General features: G+C 38.7%; 1 protein-coding gene across 3 annotated transcripts in view; it reads left to right on the top strand.

Annotated features, from left to right (window-relative positions):
* The window catches only part of fras1 (Fraser extracellular matrix complex subunit 1), a 236,035-nt gene that overhangs the window by 82,428 nt on the left and 128,051 nt on the right, over positions 1-25,556 (top strand). For all 3 annotated transcript variants that reach the window (XM_072387285.1, XM_072387281.1, XM_072387284.1), the window contains exons 6-13: positions 1,013-1,146; positions 2,048-2,131; positions 5,190-5,291; positions 9,094-9,285; positions 13,537-13,626; positions 15,499-15,646; positions 20,722-20,865; positions 24,915-25,061. In XM_072387285.1, coding sequence (XP_072243386.1) covers positions 1,013-1,146; positions 2,048-2,131; positions 5,190-5,291; positions 9,094-9,285; positions 13,537-13,626; positions 15,499-15,646; positions 20,722-20,865; positions 24,915-25,061 — 1,041 coding nt within the window. The remainder of the gene's footprint in view (positions 1-1,012; positions 1,147-2,047; positions 2,132-5,189; positions 5,292-9,093; positions 9,286-13,536; positions 13,627-15,498; positions 15,647-20,721; positions 20,866-24,914; positions 25,062-25,556) is intronic.

A 25,556-nucleotide genomic window follows, 5' to 3' on the forward strand; every position in this document is an offset into this window, starting at 1 on the left:
ACTCTGCTATGCCTCAGCCAGTAGCTGCTCCTCAGGCACTCCAAATGTTTGCAGTAATGGGAAAATTAACTAACAAAACACATTAAGTCTTTATCTTTCGAAAGCAAGCCTTGTTATCTCCAAATAATTACATTATTAGTTCATTTTCGCAACTAAACAAGCTTAGTTATCTCAAGATAATGAAATGATTGACTTCATGATAGTGATATTGAAATAAATGTGTCAATCATGGCTGCTCTAAGTTTGGACTTGGAGCAAAATCTCTGAAAGAAACTAAAAGATAATTGCTGTAATGTGTGATTGTTGTACTTCTCTGCGGTCGAAACTTTAACTTCAGATGTAACACATAAATGGAAAATTTCAAAGCAGCACTTGTTAGTTAATACCAGCTAATAGCAAAACTAATTAAAAACTGGGATCACTATTAGTTAGCAATCTTTGGTCAAATGCATTACAGTAAGAAAAGTCATTACACGCCAATTTTCCACTTGCAGGCAGTAGTAGGTGCTACCAGATAAAGTTATTGTTACTAGACACAAATAAATGAGAAGCTCTATAAAGCAGCAACTCAAAACAGTTAAAAGAAATGAGACCTCTATTTTTCTGTGCAATTACACTTAATTTTACTGATAGTTTGACATGCAACAAAGTCTTTAGAATAGAACTGAGCAAAATTCTCCAAACAGATCCATAATATTTCTTACCCGACAATTTGTGTGCCATTTTTCTCATCAATCAGACAAGATCTTACTGTGACCAAGTTTCTGGAATTCACAGAGCAGCAGATTCAAGCTAAAAGGTTCATCTAGGCACTAATGATATCTTTGGAGAAGCTATGATGCATCCCAGCAGTTAGTAGCTAATTAGTGCCTGCTTTCTTTTTTTCCGCCTGACTCTAAATCACAGAGTGTGCGTGCAAACAATGCTTGAACAGTGAGCTCATTACCTGACAGCCATTTTCTCAGTATACTCACTCTGTTTTAATCCGTATGTGTGTGTGTTTGTGTGTCAGAATCTTGCTCCTGGCAGGGAGTTGTCTACAGGGATGGCGAGGAGTGGAAGCCGAGCCTGTGCTCCAGATGTGTCTGCAACAACGGGAGAGCACAGTGTTCAGTGGTGGAGTGTCAGCAAGTGGCCTGCAAACCGGTGAGCTCCCAGAGAAACACAAACACACATCTTTTTTTAGCTGTTTGTTTTTCACATTGGCAGTCAGCGTGCCCTGTGTGTGTCACTCTCTATTCTCTATTGAAATCAGTATTCCTACAGTAACTAAAGTGAAGGCGTAATTTTCACTGAAACTTGTCATCTAAAATGAATAAGTGATCAGAACAGTTCGTAGAATACGAATAAAAGAATCCATATAGAAATACACAATCTTGTTTTCACTTTCATCACATTTATTCACCTTCAAGCAGGTAATAGCAATCTATAATTATGTGTAAAAAATATCCAACATCTATGATGGTTTTATAATAACATCAAATATTTTTTAAACCCTAACCAAGTAGACTTACTTTATAAACCTAAGCCAGGGAAAAGTTGTCATGTTGGTATATCACGAAAACAACCAGGAACAAAGCATCTATTAAGGTCAGGATGGTGTTCTAATAAGAATGTATATCAGCTCTAACCATTGTTTTCACGATTGTTTTCTATTTCAAGTAGTTTTCATTTGGCTAAAAGTGGATAAAAAAAGGACGTTGCATACAGAGGTCTGTGAGCTTGTGTCCTTTGGTGATTTTCTTTTTTCATATGATGGTAAAATGATGTTAGAAAATAAAGTTAAACAGCTTTGAAGTTGTTTCACAGCAGCACAGTCAAACACAAACCTCTGCTAGAGAGCCAAAGATGAAGCGTGACATGATTTTTATCTAGCTGTTGGTATTATTGTATTTGTTCAAATTATGGGATGTATATATTATATGTACAATATTGTCACAGCTTTTTTATACCATGCAAAATCGTATAGTATCAAAGCACAGAAGGAGATAGTGGATTTGTGTCTGCTGCACACACATATCCACAAACAGCCTTTATTTTTCCTCAGCATGAGAATCTGGTGATCCAGCTGGGCCACTGCTGCCCACAGTGTGTGTCCAACCCTTGTCTGTCTGCTGGGAAACAGTACCAGGTAGGCTGCCTGCACGTGCACGAACACCCGTTGTTGCACAAGTTAGTTTGAATCTTCTGTGTTTGGAAACCAGTTTCTGCATTTTTTACGTGTGGAACGGAGCTGAATCTATTAGTATATTCTTCTGACAGGGTCATTGTGATGTTTGCATGTGTATGCGAATGTCTCTCTGTGTTTAACCTCTCTTCTACTCCGTATTCTCAGTTTTTTCTCAGGAGTTTCAGGAGTTTAGTTTCTCCTGCTGTGTTTTCATATCCGTGCACACACTCTTACCTCAACTTTCTCTTTTGATCACCTCCAATGTTCCATTCTAATGTGGGTTGGTGTCTTCTAAGACACGCAGGCCTATCCAAACACACTAATTAATTAGTGTCGTCATGTTTTGAGATTTGTGATGAGAAAATTTTATACAATTTGGTCAATGTACAGAACAAACGTGGACACATACAAGTAAGCACATACATACATACATAATCATGCGAATGTTTGGCTTTGCTTAAATTTTTTATCCAAAATGTTTGTTTTCTCATTATGATGCAGAAATGTTTTGCTCTGATGCGGTTTTAATTGTCGCACACATTAAGAAACTGATATAAAAAAGCTTTTAGTTTTTTTTTTGGCAAATCTTTAACTTTACTCCAACATTCACTATGCTGTGTGTTTTAGTGATAATACACTTACAGGGAAGATATAATCCAAATAGAACAAAATTTAGGAATTAGATTTAACTAGAGAATTTGCATCTAATTATTTCACACTACAACTACACCGTTGAACTACATGATGCACTTTGTTGCAGTACGATGCAAATCTTAGGATCATGTTACACACTTGTTTGGGCACTGTGGTGTTTTTTTTTTACCCTTCGGAAAGGAGAGCCAGGGGTTCCATAGGTACTTCCATTGGGACAACATACCTTAGCAACATCTATTTACAATGTCAAGAATGACGGAGATAACTTTGGTTGATGGAGCTGATAGCCAAGAGTCACAGAACTCCGGGAACCCACAGCCAGCTTTGATCAGTTTGCCCCTTGTACTGATTCTCACTCACTGTCACTTCTCAGTGCTGACAGGCTGTCATCGTGTGAATTGTTTTTTAAAGTTGCATGGACACATATTTGCATGCAATTGTATCATCATACAAAATAAGGCTTATGTTTTCCCATTGACCTCATATGTAATCATTTGGCCCATGCAGGTTGCTTAACATTTTGTCTGAGCATGAAGATAAAAAATGTAGTTCACTGAAGCTTAAAAGATACTACAAGTACTTTTACTAACTATACATACATTTTTTGTTAACTCTTCACATACTAGCCATTTTTAGTTTATGAGAGTGTACTCTCAGTGATCCATTGATGTAAGCAGATGTGCAAAGACAATGTGCCATGACTGATCCACTGGCAGCTCTGGTATGGTCACTTTTTAATGCCATAAACAGGAGTCTCACTGTGGATGATAAAGACCTGCTAGAAAATCTTGACCATGTTAATGAAAGAGATCACCATGGCCTGTACCTGGAGTTTGGCAGCGTACTGAGTCAAGCACAGCCTGACTTCTGATGTTACGAAGTCTGAGGCGACATCACCAAAAGAAGAACTAGTCATCAGTGATGCCCTTAAGCATTTCCACAAGCTTCGAAGCTGAAGTGATGATTGTTATGTTGATGTTGTGATGGAAGGAGCAATTGACTGAGTCAACCAGTGGATCGGTCTGAGGAGGTTTAGTTGAAGGTGGCTGTCAGAGGGACTAACTGAGATCGTGCTGAGCCGGTGTGTGTTTTGTCTCAGAAAAGCCAAACTTCAAAGTCATGACAATGAAATGAAAATTAAATTAAAAGGAACTATTCTTTATTTTTTATTTATCCCCAAACAGAAATTATTTTATTATTTTATTACATAGTGCAGAAATGTTTTATATTTGAATCTCACTTGAATAAATCACTTGACTGTGATCTCTGCTTTGATTGTTGAAGAGATTGTGCCAAAACATTTCTGCCCTTTAACTCCATTTTGAAGAGTTAAAGAAAACTTGTCTTCAGGGTGCATTTATGTAGTTGCAGTGGTACTTTGAGAAGCTGAAAGTTTATTAACTGAAGATTTTTAAAGCTTTCTTTTTGATTAAGCACATTGTTAGATGTACTGAGGGTCAGAGTTAGGGTTTTTGTCCTGATGTGTGCGTGTCTGTGCTTGCATGTGATGGTTCAATGTAAAAACATGACACATATTTGAACACACCTCCATGCAGGTGTGTGTCTGCCTATATTGCGTGATGCCAAAAAATGTATGTATTTTCATACTAGATATGATAAGAGCTGATAAGTCTTTTGATCAGTGTCCATTCAGGTGAGAGTGAAGCTGTTTGAACTCTGATTGATCCAAACATGAGTTGCAATCCTCCAGGAACAGTTCTATTAAGCATTTTAAATCACTCACAGGCAAGAGATGTTCAAAGAGCTTTACAAAGTGCTGTACAGGGTTTTTGGTATTTTAACTTCTTCTCCTAGCTTGTGTTATCTTCTTATCTGTTTTTTACTGTGCGTCCTGAATATATATATACAGCCTCACATCGCAATTTGTCAGAATAGGTGCCTCTAGTGTTCTACGTGGATCATATGGCTGTCTGACTTTGACTTTCTGAGACAGTTGGTGGTGCTCAGCAGATTTAAAGCAGAAACCCTCACCTATAGTGTTGTTGGCCGATTTTACTCACGATATGTCTTGTAACTCATAAAGAAACAACTTGTGGACATGTTCAGAAGCAGAGGAGGACTCTGCCCATGCTGAAGTTTCACTTGTTGTCTGAGAAGTTTTCGATTAAGAAAAAAATGATGTTAAGAAAAACCCACAGTTGGGCTGCACAGCTGTGCGTTTGTATGCCGGTCACGCTGCCTGGACATCCAAACTTGATCTGCATCTCCTCAAAGAAGGAGAATGCTCATCAGAATTAAATGACCTTTGAGTTTCCCACAAATAGCTTAAGTTTCACTGAATGTGAGAGTGTGTTTGTGTCTATTTGAAGGGGATCTAAATGTGTATCTGTGTGTCCCTTGGCAGCACGGCGAGCAGTGGCAGAAGAACGCCTGCACCACATGTGTGTGTGACAGGGGTCAGTCGAAATGCCACACAAACACCTGTCGGCCAATCGTCTGTGACAAGGTGGGTAATCTAACACACAGGCGTGCTCACTGACAGACAGTTTTATACAGAATTCACCTCACACTCATTACTCTGCACTGAAACTTATGGATGCAGAGGCATGTAACCTGAGAAATCTTCTGCTCCCTGTTCATCAGTTTCCCTTCACCTTGTAGGACATTACATTGACTCAATAATTTCCTGGAACCTGACTAGACGCCTAAATAGAACTGCTGCTTGATTCGACCCACTCCTCACCTTTATCAGAAGCTCACCCTGACATAGAGCCTTTAATAAGTTTAATTATTTACATTTCAGGGGTTTGCTTTTTCTCCCCAAAAGGAAGACAAGTCCCCACAGAGAAACTACGTAAACATTTATTTAACTACACAGCATGAAAATTAGAATTACTTGTGAATAGAAACACTTACATTTACATACATACTCACACATGCAATAATACTCACACAGGTTGACATTTAATCTTTAATTGAATGCAAATTTGATCTAGCTGTTTCCATCTTGTGCCGAAGCTCTTGTTAGTCAAGTCAGAGGGGACTGCACAACACAGGCCATACGCACAACAAAACATTGAAGGGCTGCACAAAGGAAAGCGCTTAGTGATAAGTGACAAGTAAAATAAAAGATCAGAGAACAGATCTAAAGCCCAGCTGAGCATATAATCTGAATGCATATTTAAAATGTATTTTAGCCTTAAGACACAAAGTAGTTTGTAAACTAGCAGCTGCATTTTAACATTTATTCTATATTTAGCTTCAAGTTCTGGTGGGAAAAAACAAAGACCTGTCTTCCTTTGACGTGTATTTAACTATTCATAAATGGCTCGATGCACACAGAGATGAGCTTAGAGCAAGAAACAGTTCTCCATGTGTGGAGACGTGAACGGGAGCTGCTGCGTTATCTCGTTGTCTAATAGGAAAAAGGGGAACTTCCTGGTCTCAGCTTTTGCACATTCAGTCATTTTCACCAGCGATACAAAACCAGCGTGCATGCGTACAATATTAAGCGAATGTTCAAAACTGCTATCACAAAGTCAGTATAATCATTTATTTTTCTTGTGGTCATTTTTTGAAGAAACTATCAGTCAAACCTATTTTTTTTTTTATTGAAGATAATAACATGAATGACTTTCTGTAAATCCAGAATTCATGCAAATATTTTTTCTAAACTGTGAGCATTTTCCTCATTATAACGAGTTGATTATTTTCTTAACACAAATATCACTCAAACGGAGGTAAACACAGCAAACTTGGCCTACTTTCAAGTGCAGATTACACATTTGCCGCTCCAGTGGTCAGCTCTGGCAGCAGGGTGGTGTGCTTGAGACTGTGTCAAAATAAACATGATCATCCTAACGAAGGGACATGTTACTCACCTTGTGTTTTTTAAATCAATTTAATATTCATGCTATCACTTCTTATCCTTTAAAGGGATTTTCTGTTTCTCTTTCACAGTGGGATTGTGTTTTGAGCAGTTGAACAATGAATTTTATGAATCCCTAAGAGAGAATTCTATAGATATTTACAATTTAGAACCTTTGTGACAACACACAAAGACTGGACTAAACTATGTGAGCCTCCACCTATGGAAGGTTTCTTAATGGACGTACAAAGGGGAAAGGGAAACTGTAAAATAATTAGTAAATTATATGACTTATTTCTCTTAATGAATATGCATGACTCCACAAACATAAAACAGAAATGGGAGACTGAAATGAAGGAGGCGATAGCAGGGGACACATGGGAGGAAATATGCACTGGGGCGCACTTAGTCACAAACTCTAATATATGGAGAGGATTCAAATGGAAAGTAATAATACGATTTTTCAGAACTCCAGCAATAACTGGTGAGATGGCTCCAACACACCCCAGCTCATGCTGGAGAAATTGTGGAATACAGACTGCCAACCATACTCATATCTTCTGGATGTGTCCTAAACTAAGTGTATTCTGGGCTGAGATATTCAACGACTTTAAGGAAAACCCCATAGGACAAATACCTGAAGGAATGTACAGGAAGGCTGACTGATATCTTCTAGACATATTGCTCACATCAGCATTGAAATGCATAACCATTAGTTGGCTAAAACCAAAGCCTCCCACGTATAACTCATGGATCCAAAAAGTATCACTTGATGGAGAAAATTACATACTCTTTAAGGCTTCAAATGCCCATTTTTAATATACAGTGGATCCCAGTTAAGCCCTTATTAATACAGTGAAGTGCTTATGAGTAATGCCCTTTTGCTCTTTGTCTCCAACCAAAGAACGTCCACCTCTCTTCACATCATTGCATGCATGGTGACTGCCCAACCTATCCTATCAGCTGAGGAGGATAATTGCACCAGTCTAATCCCAAAATACCAGCTACTGTAAGAGATGGTAAAAATGAGGGAAAAGCATAAATATTTCAAGTCTTTTCCTTGGACTCAGTTGATGCAGTCATGGTGCATGCAGTGAGGCGTAGCAACACCAAAGTTTTTCAGGTGAGAAAATAGTGTCAAAATAATGATTTTTAAAAAAGTGCTGCAGTTCAAAAATCTTCAATGCAGCACTGAAACCACTATGAAACTGCAATGGTTTGAGTTGACTCACTGCCCTGTTCTGAGAGGTGGTTAGCTCTATCTACAAAGTGAGAGCACTCTGATTTTTGCCTACTGCAGGTAAAACACCATACAAGTTCTACACGATCGCACTTAGAAAAGGTTTATCAAATTAAACCACATTTAGAAGTAAAACTACACAAGCATTTCCCATTAACACTGTGATTTATTTAATTTCACATTTTTCTCACTCCACAGGTTTTTGCTGGAAGGCTGCAACAATAAAACTGCATCCTCCATCAACTATTGAGCATATCTGATTCAACACATATCATTGTTACACCCAAAGTATTATGTTTAAACTGTTTTTTAAAACATGGATGCACCTGCAGTTGGTGCTTACACTTTAAGTCCTTGACCATTGCCAGTAATTGTGTTTTTATCCTCTACAACTCACTGATCCAGAAACATGTAACTGCAGGGCAAGTCTGATAATCACTGCTCTCCGAAATGATTAGTTTCCTTTACATTATTTGATTGGTTTGTGGATGGTTTTAGCTGTCTAGCTGACAGACAAAAATGGATCAGTCTTATCTCTGCTGTCAGTTTCAGAGCTTCCACATGAGACGATAATGTCAGTAAATGTCAGTCATTTTGGCCCATTCTGGGAGACCACAGCAACTATAGCAAAAATTAATGTGAGCCAGTTAATATGCCGTATTCCCATTAATCTTGTTCCAAACTTTAGTCAATAAAAATCCAGGACTATTGGACTGGGTGTTGAATAAACCCTTTCACATTTCACTCCCAAAACGTGTTAAAAGGCCTACATATTTAGAGAAGTGTTGCACACCCACGTCTCCTGTCAACCTTTGGGCTGAAACGTCAATGTGAAAAAAAGACTACTTATGCTGCTAACAACTTTTTATTCACTGTAACGTCATGAATTCTCAGCATGAACTCTCATATGCTCAGTAGTTGTTACTGAGTTACATTGCACTGTCAGTAAATCCATACCCCTCTAAAAGTTGAAAAACATGCCTTAAGGCCCAAACCGCGAGCTATGTTTTCCCTAAATGATGCAGCACACACACTTTTTTTTAGAAAAATGCACAAAAGCAGCTTTTTCATTATTTTCTTCGACTTTCTTCGTCTTGTGTCACAGCTCAGTTTGTGTCCAATCCATTCCTATTGTGTGCCCTGAATTTGAAAACTACACACAACCAGACCTAAAAGCCATAATGTACTGCTTCCTTGCAGGGGGAGACCAAAGTGAAGCGTGCCGGTCGGTGCTGTGATGAATGTGCTGCTGCCAAAGGAAGCTGCCTGTATCAGGATGCAGTTCGTTACCATGGAGACATGTGGAACAGCACAGGCTGTGAGTTCTGTACTTGTAACCGAGGTCAGGTCCTCTGTCGGAAGGCTGAGTGTGGACGCGTTGAATGCTCACAGGTGAGCCAGAGAGAAAAATTATATAACGAATATCTTTTCTTTGGATGTGTAAAAAGGAGGGGCAAAGCTGAAAACTGTAGATGTGAGGGGGGGAAAGATTAATTTGTTGGGTAACACTTTAGATAGCTGTGCAAGAAGACTACATTTAATCTATTTAGGCTTTGGAAACAAGGTAGCCTGACAGAAAATTTGTGCCACAGATTAATGCAGCTTTACACCAAAATATCAGATATACAAGATCTTATTTCATACAGTGTGGGGAGTAATGCATCATCATAGGTACAACTGCTTGGATTTGTTGTGCTTAAGTCAAATGAAAACTGTAAGGTATTGTCATTATTATATGAAAAAAAATTTGTTTAAACAGTAATACAGTGAACAGAAGAAAACATTCCACATTTATGCCGTTACATTTATCTGGAGGCTTTGTTTAAAGGTTGCTGTACAGCTTAACTTGCTGTCTGATTCTGCTGAGGAAAGCTTCCTCTGAGGCAGATTCTTGGGTTAATTTCATGCTGATGCTGTACTTCTTCCTTGCAGAGATTCGGTTGACCACAATTATGCTTCCAGAAAGCATCCTCACTGTCGATGTTTGAAAACGTATCAATATAATCTGTTCCATTGGAATATAGAGAATTTCATCACGATGATGGAACTCTGATTTGTCTGATATGCTGTCAAACTTTGCTACGTGAGGGTAACTGAGCTCTGAAATTTGTTTCACAGTTTGAATCCGTGTGTGTTGTTTTTCACTTGTCTGAATTTACCTTCATATCCAGCACTTCTGTTTTCTCCTCAGATATTACTTGACTCGAAAGTCTCAGTTCAAGCTTTACACTCACTTTTATGCTACACATTTATTTTCTCAAGTCAGATTTAACTACTTTTCAGACCCTCACAGAGACTTTTTTTCAAAACAGTGACAGCACTGACTTTTAGGGATAACATCTTTCCCCTGCTACAGGAAGAAACTCCCTGCCTCATCTGTACTCTGTCAAAGTACCTGTGATCTGCTCACACAGTGGACTGTGTGAGGAAATTGTGATATTTTGTACCTGTACAGACTTTGTCTATAGCATCTTTGGGAAGGTAATTTTGTCAGATGATGCTGTGCTTATAGAATCAGGATTTTATTAGAGCAGAAGGACTGTCTCAAAGTGCTTTGACAGTGACCCAGGTTGACACATTGACACATAGATTAATTTTACAAACTGATGAAAAACAAACTTTATTGGGAATTTGACTGTATGAATATTAGGGATGGGAATTGGGAATCGAGAACTGGCTCTCAATAGTTTGATTCCGTGAAATTGCCTGGCTAACGATCCCGTTTATAGGTTCTGCTAACATCTGACACATGTGCACGCTTCGTATTTTGGCTCGGAATGTTTTACGTTACCTGGTACATCGTCACACATTTGAGTGATGGATGTGTTGGGTAGTGTGTGCTGCATGCAGCGTCAGGCCACCGTAGTTTCTCCGAAGCGTGGAGTGTTGCGTTCAAATTACAGAATCGGACGAACAGCAGACAATTACACACTGCTCTTTTAACCTCTTGTACCCACCTCAAACTCTTGTTCCAAAAAATGCAACATGTCAGCACCCAGAAACCAATTTCCTGGCTGCTGAAAAGTTAATGGAAGATGTCAGTGCTGTTTTGTTCACAATGTCCTATATTTTCTGCAGTGAAATTACAGATTGGATGGAATGAGTGTAAAGGTGATCATTCAAGGTTTGAGTTTGATGGTTGACGGCTTCTGTCACAGATAATCACTTAATAAAGACAAAGTAAATTGACAGACAAGATTAAACTAATGATCTGTAGAGAAGCTCAGGATTAGAATGAATTGTGCTTACATAAAACCTGCTGCACTAAGGTGATGTTACACCTACAAAACTTTCCTGAATCCCATTTTAACCCAATAATACTGTCTGAATCTGCCTTAAATGAGCACAATAAAAGGATCAGCAGAAGCCTACATGTGAAAATCTGTATCAAACAGTTATGTGGGGAAAAAAATGTCTCTTAATGTTATTGAGTGGAGCTCCCAGAGTTATTTTCAATCTCCAAAAATGACACTCTTTGGACCGGGCCACATGTCGACTTAACACCTCATCCAGTGTTCTCTTACACCGAAGAGATTTAATCATATAACTTTAATACCAACTGTCACAACCAAATAAGCACTCATTAATCATGCAGTATGGTGATGATTAAAGCTGCTAAGTGTCATTAGCTGTAAGTAGCATAACTGGAAATGGTCCAGAACTGAAATGAACAAGGTCACTCTGCTAAAAAGCTCAGAGCAATTCAATTTTCACTGTGTGTGTCAGTGTTAGTAACGGTTTAGACAAGGTTATGGATTTAATGACCCATGTGGGTCTAACTGGGCTACAATTAGAGTGAGGGGGTTTATGATTTCAGCACTAATACTGTTACGGTGTCTGGGGTGAGGACATCCCTTTTTCTTTTGGCTTGTCAACGACCTTTGAAAGCCTTTGACCTCAGAAAAATCCAATACGCACAGATGACATTTAGAATATAATTTTCTACTCTCTACTCCTTTCAAAGTTTACATAGTCTAACATATTGCACCACGTTTCGACAGTAGCCCAGAGTGGTTAAACCAAACATTTCCCTTTACCTCCATTTGTATATTTCCCCGATAACTTGCAGTGGGAGCTGAGGAACTGAGAAAGAGACACAAAGAGAGAGGAACCAGGCATTTACCCAATAAGATATACTCGTTTAGGGGTTGTCACACATGGTCCTCTGACCATTGTTTTGTTCAAACCTACCGCTATTTTATAATTTATGTCATATGAACAACAAAGATTACAAAACACAGGACATACAAAAGTCTTGAGCCACCCCTAATCTATTTCTGTAGTGGAAAAGGGGAACTAGTTTCAGTCATTTAATATTACATATGCATATATATATATATATATATATACAGTAATTACACTACAAAAGGCAAAAACAGAGTTATACAATTCTTGAAAGCTTTAAAGTGAATATCTGGTCTGAGCTCCTTTATTCTCCAGCACAGCCTGAACCTTCTGAGACAAGCTTTCTGTCATTTCTTTAAGGAGTCTTCAGGAACAGTTCTCCAGGCTTCTTGAAGGACATCCCAAAGCTCTTCTTTGGATGTCGGCTGCCTTTTGTTCCGTTCTCTGTCAGATGATCCCACACTGCTTCAATAATGTTGAGGTCCGGGCTCTGGGGAGGATTCATCCCTCCATAAGACCTGTTGCCACTGATTTTCAGTCCACTTCTTGTGTCATTTGGCATAGCTCAGCCTTTTCTCCCTGTTTCCCTTCCTTAAGAATGGCTTCTTGACAGCCACCCTTCCATGGAGACCATTTCTGATGAGGCTTGGGCCAACAGTAGATGGATCAACTAAATACATCTTTACGTGCTTATGTCAGGTCTTTGCTGGATTTTGTCCTACTTTCAGATTGTGTATATTTGGTCTTGATAGTTTTTTAGGCCTGATACTTCTTATTTTATCCTCCACTTGAACAGTTTCCTCATTTTTAAGGTTACACTACATACCATGTTGAGATATACCCACATTTTCAGCAAATAGCTCTTTGAGAACAAGCTTCTTGAAGCACAAATACTTATATCTGCTACATGCAACTAAGGAAATGGTAAGAAATCATGTGTCTTTCTGACAGGCTGCTAGTAACAAAGTACCTTAAGATACAATTTGAAATTAATTATGTGCTAAATTGTCTGTTCTAGTGCCTTTAAATGCTTAAGTGACTTATAGGTCAGTGTTAAGTGACAAGCAAAAAAAAACAATTTCTCTGAAAATGATCAGGCACAAGGACTGGACTAAAAAGGTATAAAAGAGCAGCCAATGTCCAAAGAAAAACTTTGAAAGACCTTCAGAAAGTCTGAAAAACTATTGCTCAAGACTGCATTAAAAGATTACCAGCTGGTTACAACTTGCTGCTTTATCACAAGTGGAACTGAGTCTTTCATACTTGACCTTTAAGACATATTTTCACATTCTCACCATCTGAGAAGTCATGGATGCTCAAGGTTTGCACTGTAGAGATAGCAATCTTTTTGCATATTAAGCAATTTTCAATTATACTTTGATATGGTTAACATGTTATATTTGTCATCTGATCTTGTACAGTATGCTATGATGGTGGTTTTACATGTTGCTGATTTGTATACTCAGCAAAAGAAATGTTTGTTTCTCAGGAAAATTTTCTTATTACACTGTTTTGTAGGAGTCAGAGCTTGTTCACCTGCCGGACAAATGCTGCCCAGAGTGTTCTTCTGTGAAACCATCCTGCCTGTATGAGGGGAAATCCTACAAGGTACTTTTCTATTACACATCTAGATTTAATGAAACATGAGAAATGAGAGAGTTGCAAAATTAGGTAAGAAATTCAAACTGTGTGGGCAAGACAAAGACATCATAAGGCTTCAGTAAACTCTCCTTTTCAGAAGAAAAATGAAAGATGCATGAAGTCTAGATGCAGAAAAGGCTTCTAAACAAGCAAACAAATGCATAAATGTTAAGCTGTCTATCTAAATGTACAAATACAAACTCTAAACACTGAGAATTGATGTTGCAGTAAGATTGAATAAGTTTAGACATAGCTATCAAATTATGTGGGGGAGGGGTGCAGATAACAAAATGTGCTTTTCTTAATATTTTAGCCCAAATCTTTTAGAGGTTAATCAACTTCATTATTCATGGATTCAGGCTGAAAAACTAGAATGCAGAGCTTTAATATTTTACATTTTCAGTCAGGGGAATGCTCATGAAATGCTGCTGGATAGTCAGCCAAGGCTGCAGCTCATAGTGGGCGTCTTTTTCAAATAGATTGCTATTTGTCTGCCTGAGGACTGTATTCTGTCAGTAGTAAACAAAAATAGGTACATAATCACAGACTTGTTAAATGCCTTAATGGATGTGTACATCAGTTAGACTGTCCTGAAATATTATAGCCATGAGTTTGTGATGGGGTGATTGTTCGTCTGACTTCCCAAGTGACTCGGAAAGTAACAGCTTGGAATGTTAATGAATAAGAATATTAAACTGTGTTTACATAGTGGCTATTTTCAGACTGATGTAAAGACACGTTACCAAGCTGTATGTAGGACATTGATTGAAAATAAACATGGTTTCACTTGTTTACTTAAAGTCATGATTGGCCCTAATGGGAAAATGGTAGTGCAAGTTAGAGTATAATGACTGAACAAGCAAACACACAAACAAGTTGGTAATGTGAGCTGCCTGCTGACTGTACCAGGAAGGAAGGTCAACGCCAGGCGTGTCCTTTCGGTCATACAGTCACCGAGTGTGTTTACATGAACATTACTATCCTGAGTTTCAGTTTTAGGATTTTGTCATGATCAAGATTTGTTGTTTACACTGAACATGAGAAACCTGGTTGTTCATATCTTTGTATACATGGCCTTTGAAGTATTGAAGTTTCTGGTCATGTGACTTCAGTTGTGTCTCAGATAAATTGGAGTTGTCCATGATATTTTGGCATACTTTAGGTAATATATCCAGGTGTATCAAAACTAGTAAAAAACTTAAAAAATCCTTGAACAGACTGGAAATATGCTTTCTATGTGTTAAAGTTGTTCAGCTGTGACCTGATGTTTTGAGGGATAAATGACTAAATAATAAAGAATATTGAACACTAAAGAGAAAATGTTTCCTTTTGTGTAACTTGCACAGTTCAGCTGTTACACTTGATCAAATTAATTATACTAAAGGCTGCTAATGACTTTTCTCAGTCAACTAAGGCCATACAGCATGTTTCATGCCACTTAGAGACAAGCTTTCAATAGATGGGAGACCTGTGATAAAAGCCAACTCTTACCATCTGTTAGTGTTTGGTCAATCAGGATAGTGCATAGGCCTCATTTGCTGAATGTGAACCCTAAGAAAGTTTTTAGGATTTCTAAGACCAGTGTTTTTCCATTGTGTCTATTAAACACTTGTGTTTTCCTGACTCACTCTGTCTTCAAATGGCCTCTTTCAGTGCACTTATACTTTTGGAGAGAAAAGTCTTGAGGGTCATGCTTCTTTTAGAACTTTGACATTAGAATTCAGGTCTGTGGAGCCTCCTTTTTAAATGCGAGTCATTTTCTACTAAATTGAAAATCAGTTCAGTCTCTGCTTTCACTAAGTTGAGGTCTAATTAAGAATGTCCTCTGTCTTATTTCAGAACTTGGCTCGTTGGACTGATGGCAGCTGTCGCCAGTGTGAATGCCGTGATGCCCAGGTGACTTGTTATCTGAGCTCCTGCCCCACTTGCCCACCAGGCACCCTGGCTGTCATCCATGAAGGCCAATGCTGCCCCGAGTGCCACCAGGGTATGTTAACATGCTGGGAAGATGCTCTGTGCGATGTGTATGTGTCTGAATGAGACAAAAACATGTTTAGTAACCTTCCACTGATTTATTGGTCTCCGTTCTCTTTTCTATTTTGCATTTAGACACCACACACCCTGACAGTTTCCATCAGGGATTTCTGTTGTGAATTTGGGATATTCATTGCATTCTTACACTCATGAGACAACATTTTCTCTTCATCTGATTTTAAACACGTTCCACTTAACTTCATATTTTATGCAATTGCTAGAATGCTTTTTCTCCACTGAGAAACAACAGGGGCTCTGATAATGTCCTGCCCAGCCAGAAGGATTTCCATGCATAGAAATCACATAATTAATTAAGTTTTTCCAGACTGGGACACTTTGTGTCTCTCTAAGTTATTGTTGGCCTGTATTCAGTGATATGATAATAATGACCTAAGCCATATGTTCTCATCTGGACTCATCTGTCCAAAGGACATTGCTCCAGAAGTCTTGTGGTTTGTTCAGATGCACCTTTGTAAAACCAAGCTGTGCTGCCATGTTCTTTCTCCTGCAACCCTTTCAAACAGGCCAAGTTTGCACTGGCCCAGCAAAATGCCAAAACTTATGCTTTTCTAGAGGAGCTCACATCTGCTGCTGATCCATTAGTTCAAGTACATTTTATTATCAGCAGCTAATAATGTCACGTGTTGCTCATCTGAGGTTGTATTTATCTAATGGTAAGAACCAGATGATTTGCAGAGGCACATTTGCACTATTACAACAATAGTTTGTAGTTGTAGTTTTTCATAGTTTTTTAAGACTTTTCTGTAACTTGCTTTTACTTATTTTGATCTTCTTCACATATTTATGTTTTTCTTTGTGTATATATTCCCCATTTAAATAATTTTTTGTTTTGTTTTTGCATGCAGATAGGAACAGGAATTGGAGTCAGATTCCTTGTTTGTGAGCACAAACTTGGCCAAATAAAGATGATTCTGATTCTGATACTGCAAGATTTGTTTAGCTATGGTTCAGGATCTTCTTTCAGTTAATTAGCTTAAAATTTCAGTCCAAATCTTCATTGCAACAGCTGATATGATTCTTCAGTACATTTTTTTGACTAGTTTTTCACATTGACTCGCCATCTCCCTAACCCCCTATCAGCTCCCTCTTCTGCTTATCTTTGTTTGTCTCTTTGTGTAGCACACGCTGTGAATACGTCCCTGTAGTGTAACAGGAAAATATCAGAGTTTAAAACAGAAGGCAGTATTTCCACTGTCTGTCGATACATCCTGGACATTCATGTGTCCAGGGCTTTACAGAGGACTTTATAGAGTGTAGCACACAAGCCTCTAAGCCTGTACGTTGGAATATGCAAGAATGGATTAAATACCACTATTTTGCACCATAATGCATATATGCATGTTTGGTTTAAGCATTATTTACTATTTTAACTTTACATTTTTATACTGATGCAGGATTTGTTCATGCATTAAACCTCCATCAGTTTGTCTGACTGGCAGTGAACAGGATTTCTCCAGTGCATTTAGCTTGTGGTTAATAATAGAAAAATAAAGAACATATGCTTCCTATCTCTGTCAGCCTCTTTTCCTGCTTGATTCATAAATCTTCCTCTAAGCCTATTAATCATGGCTGTCTTAGGCCCAAAGGTCAGTCAGCCTCCTCTGTCATTGGACTGCTCTCACCTGAGGACCATGACCTGGAGTTGTGCTGTGTTCAGGTCCCATGGGAAAGGCTGTAAATGTGAGCTTCCGTTGTGCTTTTTCCTCTCTGACAGGCTTTGACGCAGCTCGGACATTGGTGCCAACATGTAGGTTAGGTATTATTAAAGTATAATAAACTAATAATACAATAGTTAGAACTATTGAAAAATTATTTTTATTACTCCAGAGGTGCTTTAACCTTTTAAGAGCTGTCAAGACATGACATTCACTTGGTTGCATTACTATAATTAAAAGCAAATAGAAAGTTATTAGAGGAAGAACATCGTCTCAACTTGAAAGCAGACAAATAAGACATAATGCAGTACAGATACTGTTGATGGTTCAGCTTCCATTTTACACGATTTCTTATATAAGTCAGAATCAAATAAGTTTTCAATTTTAATTCAGTGATTAAAATACCTGCCCCTCTCAAACTACAGAGGTAGACAGAAAACATCCATCCATGCATCCATTTGCTATACCGGCTTAATCCAACTTTTGGGTCATGTGGGGGGCTGGAGCCTATCCCAGCTGTCATTGGGCGAGAGCAGGGTGCACCCTGGACAGGTCACCAGTCCATCACAGGGTCACATAGAGACAAACAAGACAAACGATGCTTTAAGAAGAAAATTACATTGAATTTTGAGAAAAGCTGATGTTTTTTCAGTTTTGGTGGCAGTTCCTAAATGAACAAAATGGACTTGCTTGTTGTCTTGTCTCCATACGTAACGTAAATAAATATTTGATTTTTCATCATGTTATCCTAATTCCTAAAGCCACTCATAATGCAGGGACTTTTCTTCCCTAAAAGTTGCAGAAGCTTGGTAAATAAGTGAAGTCCCACTCTGAAACAGGACTGATTAAATTTCATTGTAAGTTCCAGGAGGGAGTCTGAGATGTCTGATAAGTATGGACTCTGACACTAATTTCAGTCCAGTTCACAATGAAGCCACTTAATCCCCTCACAGATATTTAATCAACAAAGTTGGGACAAACTAAATGGATCTGATTCTTCTTTAGGCACACATAGAGTGTCCTGACTGAAAATTTGGCAGCAGACTGCGTTGGTGTATTACTGAATGGCGCGTCGGCTTTTTAACGTGAATCAGGGTGTGAAATTACCACAAATCCCCAGCCAAATGTGGGCTCGACTTGGTAGGTTGGCTTCTTTTCCAAGATATTGTGGCAGCTTGCCAGACTCTGTTGGAGGTCAAGCTTCTGTGAACAGTTAAATTGGCAGGTGGTGCCTTTTTTTTCCTCATACTTTTTTTTTTATGTCTGCGAGCAACCAAATAGCAACAAGCCTGTCAAATGTTACATCTGCCATTTTACAGAGGGATAGTTTTCTCATCAGGTGATACAGTTAAACAAGCCTGAATAAGCTGTTTTCATACATTTGTTAATCTCTGCATCAGTTTTTAATTTTTTGCATCAGGGATCGTGGCTTGCTCTGCTTGTGAGAAAATGAAAGTACACTATGAAAGATTCATGGCATATGACTACTGAACTTGTGATGTGTGAGAACGTTTTCTATTCTGGTTCGCTCTCAGTTGTCAGGGCAAACAAGAAATTATCTTGTATCTACACAGTTTTTTACATTTTTTTATGAAAGTATTCTCATTTGTTTCAACTGTTTAACTGTTTCCAGAAAGATTTCAGGACAGGGATGGTTGGAGTGATCGAGATAAACACTTGACTGATAATCTTATTGGCCAATAAGCTTGTCAGTGGGCCAGAACATGCACTGCTAAGTATCTCAATCTCCTCAAGTTGTGCTCTCTCACATCTTGAGTAAAAAGTAGGACAGTGGGATGAAAAGAAAGGTCAAAAAGTGCAAATGACTGACAGTCTTCATGGCCATGAAGATTCAGGTTGCATCTAATTTTTCTCTCTGCCCTGCTCTACTCTTCTCTTTGTCTTTTTTTCTCTTATGATTTTCTTCCTAAGTCTCCTCCCTCTAACCTATTCCACAGTTGTCACATTAATCTGATCTCCGACACACATTTCTACAAGCTCTTTATTTACTCAACACAGTCGCATAATGAACGAAGCAATCACTGTGAAAACGTGCAAGCAGCCGTGCATATTGTTTGACAAGCCACTGCTTTCATTTGAAGGTTCTGTTACCATAGCCTTATTGCTGTCATCCTTGAATTTTTACTTTCCAGTGAAGACAGTTTTTAATTACCTTTTTTTTTTCCCTGGGGGAGTTGGTGAGTTACATTTTTAATTTCACAGTGTGTGTTTCAGATGCAGACAGATGCTTTGGAAAGTCATGACAAAAAATGATTAAATACAAAAGAATCACAGCACTGAGCTGCAAACAGAAAAATATTTCAAAATGTGAAAATCTCATATACCTCTTACCTTATCACCTACTCATTTAAAAACAGCCCAAGTAGAATATTCCTCAATCATCTATGTCTTATGACCCATTATAAACATGTAGTGGTGTATTTCTCTGCAGAGATGACTTTTTGTCTGATTGTGTCTCTTGTTTTTTGTGTTGTTTTTTTTATTTGTTGGGAACATGTTTGTGCTGCAACCTTTGGACAGACAGAACGTCACATTTTCTACTGTATGTGGCTGTTTACCACCTCCCTGTAAACCTGCAGTGTATGCTCTCCATGAACATACACTGCCCATCCAAAAGAAAAGTCACATACTCTAATATTTCATCGGACCGCCTTTCGCTCTTATTACGGCACACATTCGCTGCGGCATCGTTTCAATAAGCTTCTGTAATGTCACAACTTTTATTTCCGTCCAGAATTGCATTTATTTTTCGCAAAGATCTTGCAGTAATGATGGGAGAGTTGGACCACTGCGCAAAGTCTTCTCCAGCACACAGCAAAGGTTCTCAAAAGGGTTAAGGTCTGGTTAAAGTGGTGGCGTGATAAGAGCGTTTTGTGCAGGATTTAAATGACGCAAAAATGTCAAATTCAATTTTTATTGAAGGCTGGTACTTGAGCTTTTAAATGTTTTTATTTGCATCTTAAAGACTTAAACAATGACTATGTTGTTTACACACTGACTTACTAATTGAATAGGGACTGTTGAGTGCAGCTGGTTATCAAATGAAAGAAACAGATTTGTGCTCATAAATTGTTGATAAAATCTTGGACCAATTGGGAACTAGAGTGGGCTGAGGCGGCACTTACAGAGAATGCACCAGTGGAGCTCTGGGCTGACAGTAGAACACTGTGGATGTACTCAGAAACTCCCAGTTGGGTACATTAGAGACAATAAAACTTCCTCTACTACTATACAGCTAACACAGTCTTACTGTATCTAATGCTTTGGACAGAATATGTTTAAAACAAGGTGACAGTTATGCTTATTAAAACAATGAAATGTGTTTTTACAGCTCAGTGCCATGCAGACTGCTTGTCCTGTGTGGGGGATCCCGATCAATGTGGTAGCTGCAGGGACCCAAAAGCCTTACTTCATCTTGGCCGTTGTCTGTCTGTCTGTCCAGCAGGCTACTACGCAGAAGGAGGATTATGTGCAGGTAAAATGACTTTTAAAAACCCTGCACTTCTCACACGTTTAAATGCAGACATGGCAGGAAACAAATGATACCTTTGTTCAGTTTTTGCACTTTGAAGTCAGTATATGTAATTAGTTGTTTCATTTAAAATGTTTTAACTGATGTTTCTGCTGTGTTGAAAAGAAAAATATCTTCAGAATCTCATTTTTACCAATCTAAATTTTATTCCAACATGTTTCATTTCAATTGTACTGAATAAAGATTAGAGATTAAAACATCTTTAAAAATAAACGAAGCGCCATTTTAAAATTGATTGTATTACAGATATTTGTGACACAATTCTTCCTAGTCAGAACGAGAGTTTCAGATATCCACAATCTTAAGCACTAAATGAAGCATCCACACATCAGTGTGCAAACGTGTTTGCGTATGGTTGGGGGCCTGTAAATAAAATCGGTGCTTTGTTCATGTTTGTGCATGAATCCTGCTGCGCCACCTTGGCCGAGCACTGACCCACAGCAGCTGTAATCTTCTTAGCATTTTATTGAATTGATTTTTACCACCCACCACCCCATCTCATTGAGCTGTTCACCTCACGAACCAGACATTGGCAGCACACAGTCATTTGTAGAGCTGTCAGCATCGAACACCTCAATGCCGTGTACACCCATCAGACATACACAAAGGTGATGACTTTTTAAGTTAGCTGCTAATGCTAACAGATGGATGTGAACTGAAATTCCACTCATGTAATTTAAAAGTATATAGAGGTACTCTGCTTCTTAAATTGTGGATTTTGTAAGGATGTGGCGAGTGTTAGAGCATAGTAACATTAAAACTACGAATATTTTACTTCTATTTTTTCAATAGAACTTAATGTCATTTAACCTAAAACAGAGCAGATACAACATAACCGATCTACTTTGATAAAAATTGAATGTATCACACAAAAGTAATGTGGAGGAGGTCATTTAAAGAATGACTCTTTTATGCAGGAATCACTGTTGTGATGCAAGTCCGGTTTGAAGAAATATATATACTTTATTTGATGAGAATATCTCTCCTACTTTTTAATTTTTACTTATGTCCCTTTAGACTTTTTACCCTCTCATCTCCCTCCCACACTCTGTTTGTTCTCTTCTTTGCATTATGATCTTCTTCCTTGTTATCCGCCTCCACTGTTTCCACCACCTCTCCTCTCATGCTTAGATGTTTTGTGATTTGAGTACATTACACCAGAAAACTGTCACTTCTGCTATTAACGGTTTGTAAGTAAGTCAGTTTGATGTAGTTACAATGAAAACTCCTTTCCTTTTTTATTTAACAGTTTCAGAGATACTGAAGTTTTACAGTTTTTCTCGATTGCTAAGACACATTTCTTGAAAGCTGCTCTCCTTTTCTCTAAACTGTGAACACAAAACCCAATTTTCAAGCTACATTCATAAAACCTCAGACTCTTCTTGCAAAACCAAACTTTCACCTCAAAAATCTGTGCTCAAAACTGAACTATGTTGTCAAATCATGCCCTGAGTCAATCAAAATGAAAAACACTACACAATGCTCAGGACATGAAGCTGGAGAAATAAGTGTTTATTGTTCACTGTAGGTCAAATGCATATTGCAAAACAAAAAACCTGTGTATTTAGCACTTGTACAAAAATGGAAATCTAACAGAAAACTTGTACATTTACACGTAACACTTGTAAAAACCAAACAGAAATCTTGTGTATTTGCCACTTGTGTACAGTAAGCCCATGTAAAAATAAAGTACAAAAATATACAAATGAGTGCATTGATCAGCCACAGCATCATGTCTCCGTACTTGGTCAGGCAACAGGACTTCATCCACGTCACAGGCCACATTTTGTCTGGCCAGGCAACAGGGGAAAAAACCCTGGCATGCCGTATCCAGGCTTGGCATGCCTCCACACCCATGTCACCACAGGCAAGTTCCATGGCTTGCAGGAGATTTACCCTGGTGTAAGTTGGCGTTCATATACCGTCCACCGCCATGAGAAGAAGAATTCCTCAGTGGGGTTTAGAAAAGGGGAGTACGGTGGAAGGCAAAGATTGATAAAACCTTGGTTCATATTGAACCACTCTAACCTGGAGGGCTCTGTGAAAACTCACATTGTCCCAAACAACAACATAGATGGGATGCTCATCCTGCTGCCCTAACAGAGCATCTCGCATTTGATTGAGGACAATGAGGAGCTGGTGAGTGTTGTAGGGCCCCAGGTTGGCATGATGGTGATCAACCCCGTGATTGCTGATGGCAGCACATAATGTGACATTGCCACCACGCTGCCCAGGGACACCAACAATGGCCAATCACATTACGGCCTCTCCTTCTCCTTTTGGTGAGATTACACCCAGCTTCATCCATGTAGATGTATTCATGGGGTCTTTCCATTGCATCCAGTTGAAAAACCCTCTGTAGGAATAGATATAGTTTTGTAAGTGATACAGAAAAGTGATTTAGGCCACTATAATAAATCACTACTTAGAGTAATCAACATTGAATGTGTCTGGAAATATACTAACCTGTACATACTGGAATCTTTGCTCTTTGACTCTGAGTTGCGATCAAAGGGCACTCTGTACAGCTGTTTCATGCTCAGTCTGTTGCGCTTGAGGACACGATCAACAGTAGGGAGGCTGTCTCTTGGTGTGAGGGGAACATACCTGTCCTCCCACCCCCATGTAGCAGTCTTTCAATTCTACAAAAAGCGAACATGCAGTTACAAAAAATATACATGGAATACTAGGCCTACAGACAGACCAACCCTCCATTACACTGGTACAGTGATGTACTGAAACATATTTACTTACAGTATGCTGTGGTACAGTATATAGTATGTCATACAGTAATTGCTGTCAACATTTACATAATGTACTATGATGTCAAAAAAGATAATTACCTGTTCTCTTCTCTAAATCTTCGGATTATGGTGGACACAGTGAATCTACTGATGTTTGGTTGTACCCTTTGTCCGGCCTCCCTCATGCTCATACCATGGACAAGAACACGGTCAATCACAGTAGCTCTGATTTCATCAGATATTACTGTTTCGTCTTCGATGACCACCTCGACCTCCTCTCACACGAACTCTCCCTCTCAGATTTCTATCCATTGTAGGGCCTCACAAACCAGTGCTCTCTGAACTGGCTTATATGTTCCCTCACATCATTAGCCACAAGTGTGATCAATTTTGAGTTGTGTTCAAGTGGTGACACCTGTGCTTTAATTGTGTTTGACTTTTGTCACCTGTGCTCACCATTATGCAGCACGGGTGCATCACAATGAAAATGTATTGGCAAGTTGTGTCTAAACAGGTGAAAAGTGCTTATGGTTTTGTCAAAAGATTGATTGAGTCAATCAGTGGGTTCAGGCAACTGAGCATTTGGTTCAGGCAATAGGGTTTAGTGTTTTAGCAATTGAGAAAAACTGTAACATACAAAAAAAATGTGGGTATTGGTAGTGAATAAGCTAAGATGTAGCAAGACAAATGATGAATGAATGATTCTTAGTAAGAAATAGTCACATCATCAGGAGGCCTAAAACATATGTATTTGTGATATAGCTAGTAAAAAATGACAGATTTACAGCGCACTGTAGGAATTTGGGCCATTTTCTTCAGAAGCCCTGACCTGCTACGCTGCATCACACTTAGTAAAATGAAAGTCTGCTACATAAAACTTAATTGCCCCTGCTGGGACATTTGCCGCTCTTTTAGTTCTGACATTGCTTCAGTCTCGCATAAAAATACTTGATTTGATGGTTATTATTTGAAAGTGTAAATCATTTTGGTTTAAAATGACCTTATGTTAACTTGGGTTTGTGCCTCCAGTTTTTCTCCACATTCTGTTTGTCAATCTGAGAACGCCTCAGCTGGGAAAAGCTATAGGTTCACAGTGACCTACAGGTTCGATTGTATGAATAAACACAAGCCGAGCACTTTTCCTTTTGTTTCAGGAGCTCCTGAAACCCTCAGGTATGAAAAGAAAATGTGTTTTTAAAGTGACTGATGGTCTTATTTTATTACTTCTCTCCCTCCCACCCCCACCAGCCTGCCCATCATCCTGTACCAGCTGTTCTAGCAGGTGGGAATGCCGGTCCTGTGGCTCCCAGCTGCCCCTGCTGAGCACTGATAGCAGCCAGTGCCTGGCTTCCTGTCCTTCTGGTTCCTACCAGCATGACCACACACACTGTCGCCGTGAGTATCACAAGGTGTTTGGTCCAATAGAGATTCTGAAGCTGACGTCACGCATTGCTTTGTTTAGATGCCATATTCTTCCTGTATTCACTTTTTTACATGTTTTTTGTATACACACACCCTGAATTCTAGCCCCAGGATAGTGTTTCTTGCTCAGACTTTAGGACCAGCCTCGAAAATCATATCTCAGTCTGTTTCTCCTCCACATAACCGAATGCTAAACATATTTGTCCACTCTTTTTGAACTACTTACCCCAGTGATAAACTAATATTTCATGTTATATTTCTATTATATAAATTGTATGTAGCCTCTTTATAACAAAATAGTTATAATATTGTCCCAAATACATAATAAGCTTTGTGTAGAATATTATTTGAACTGCAGAACCACACATTAGTTTAAGTGCAGTCAGACTTTGTCTTCTCCTGAGTTCTTATGAATTTCCCTGACCATTTCATCTTGACCTTGGGATGTTTTCTTTCAAGGTCAAGCTT

The sequence above is a fragment of the Leuresthes tenuis genome, unplaced genomic scaffold (genome assembly GCF_036924035.1).
Source record: "Leuresthes tenuis unplaced genomic scaffold, fLeuTen1.0.hap1 SCAF_6, whole genome shotgun sequence".
In the NCBI taxonomy this organism is placed as follows: Eukaryota; Metazoa; Chordata; class Actinopteri; order Atheriniformes; family Atherinopsidae; genus Leuresthes; species Leuresthes tenuis.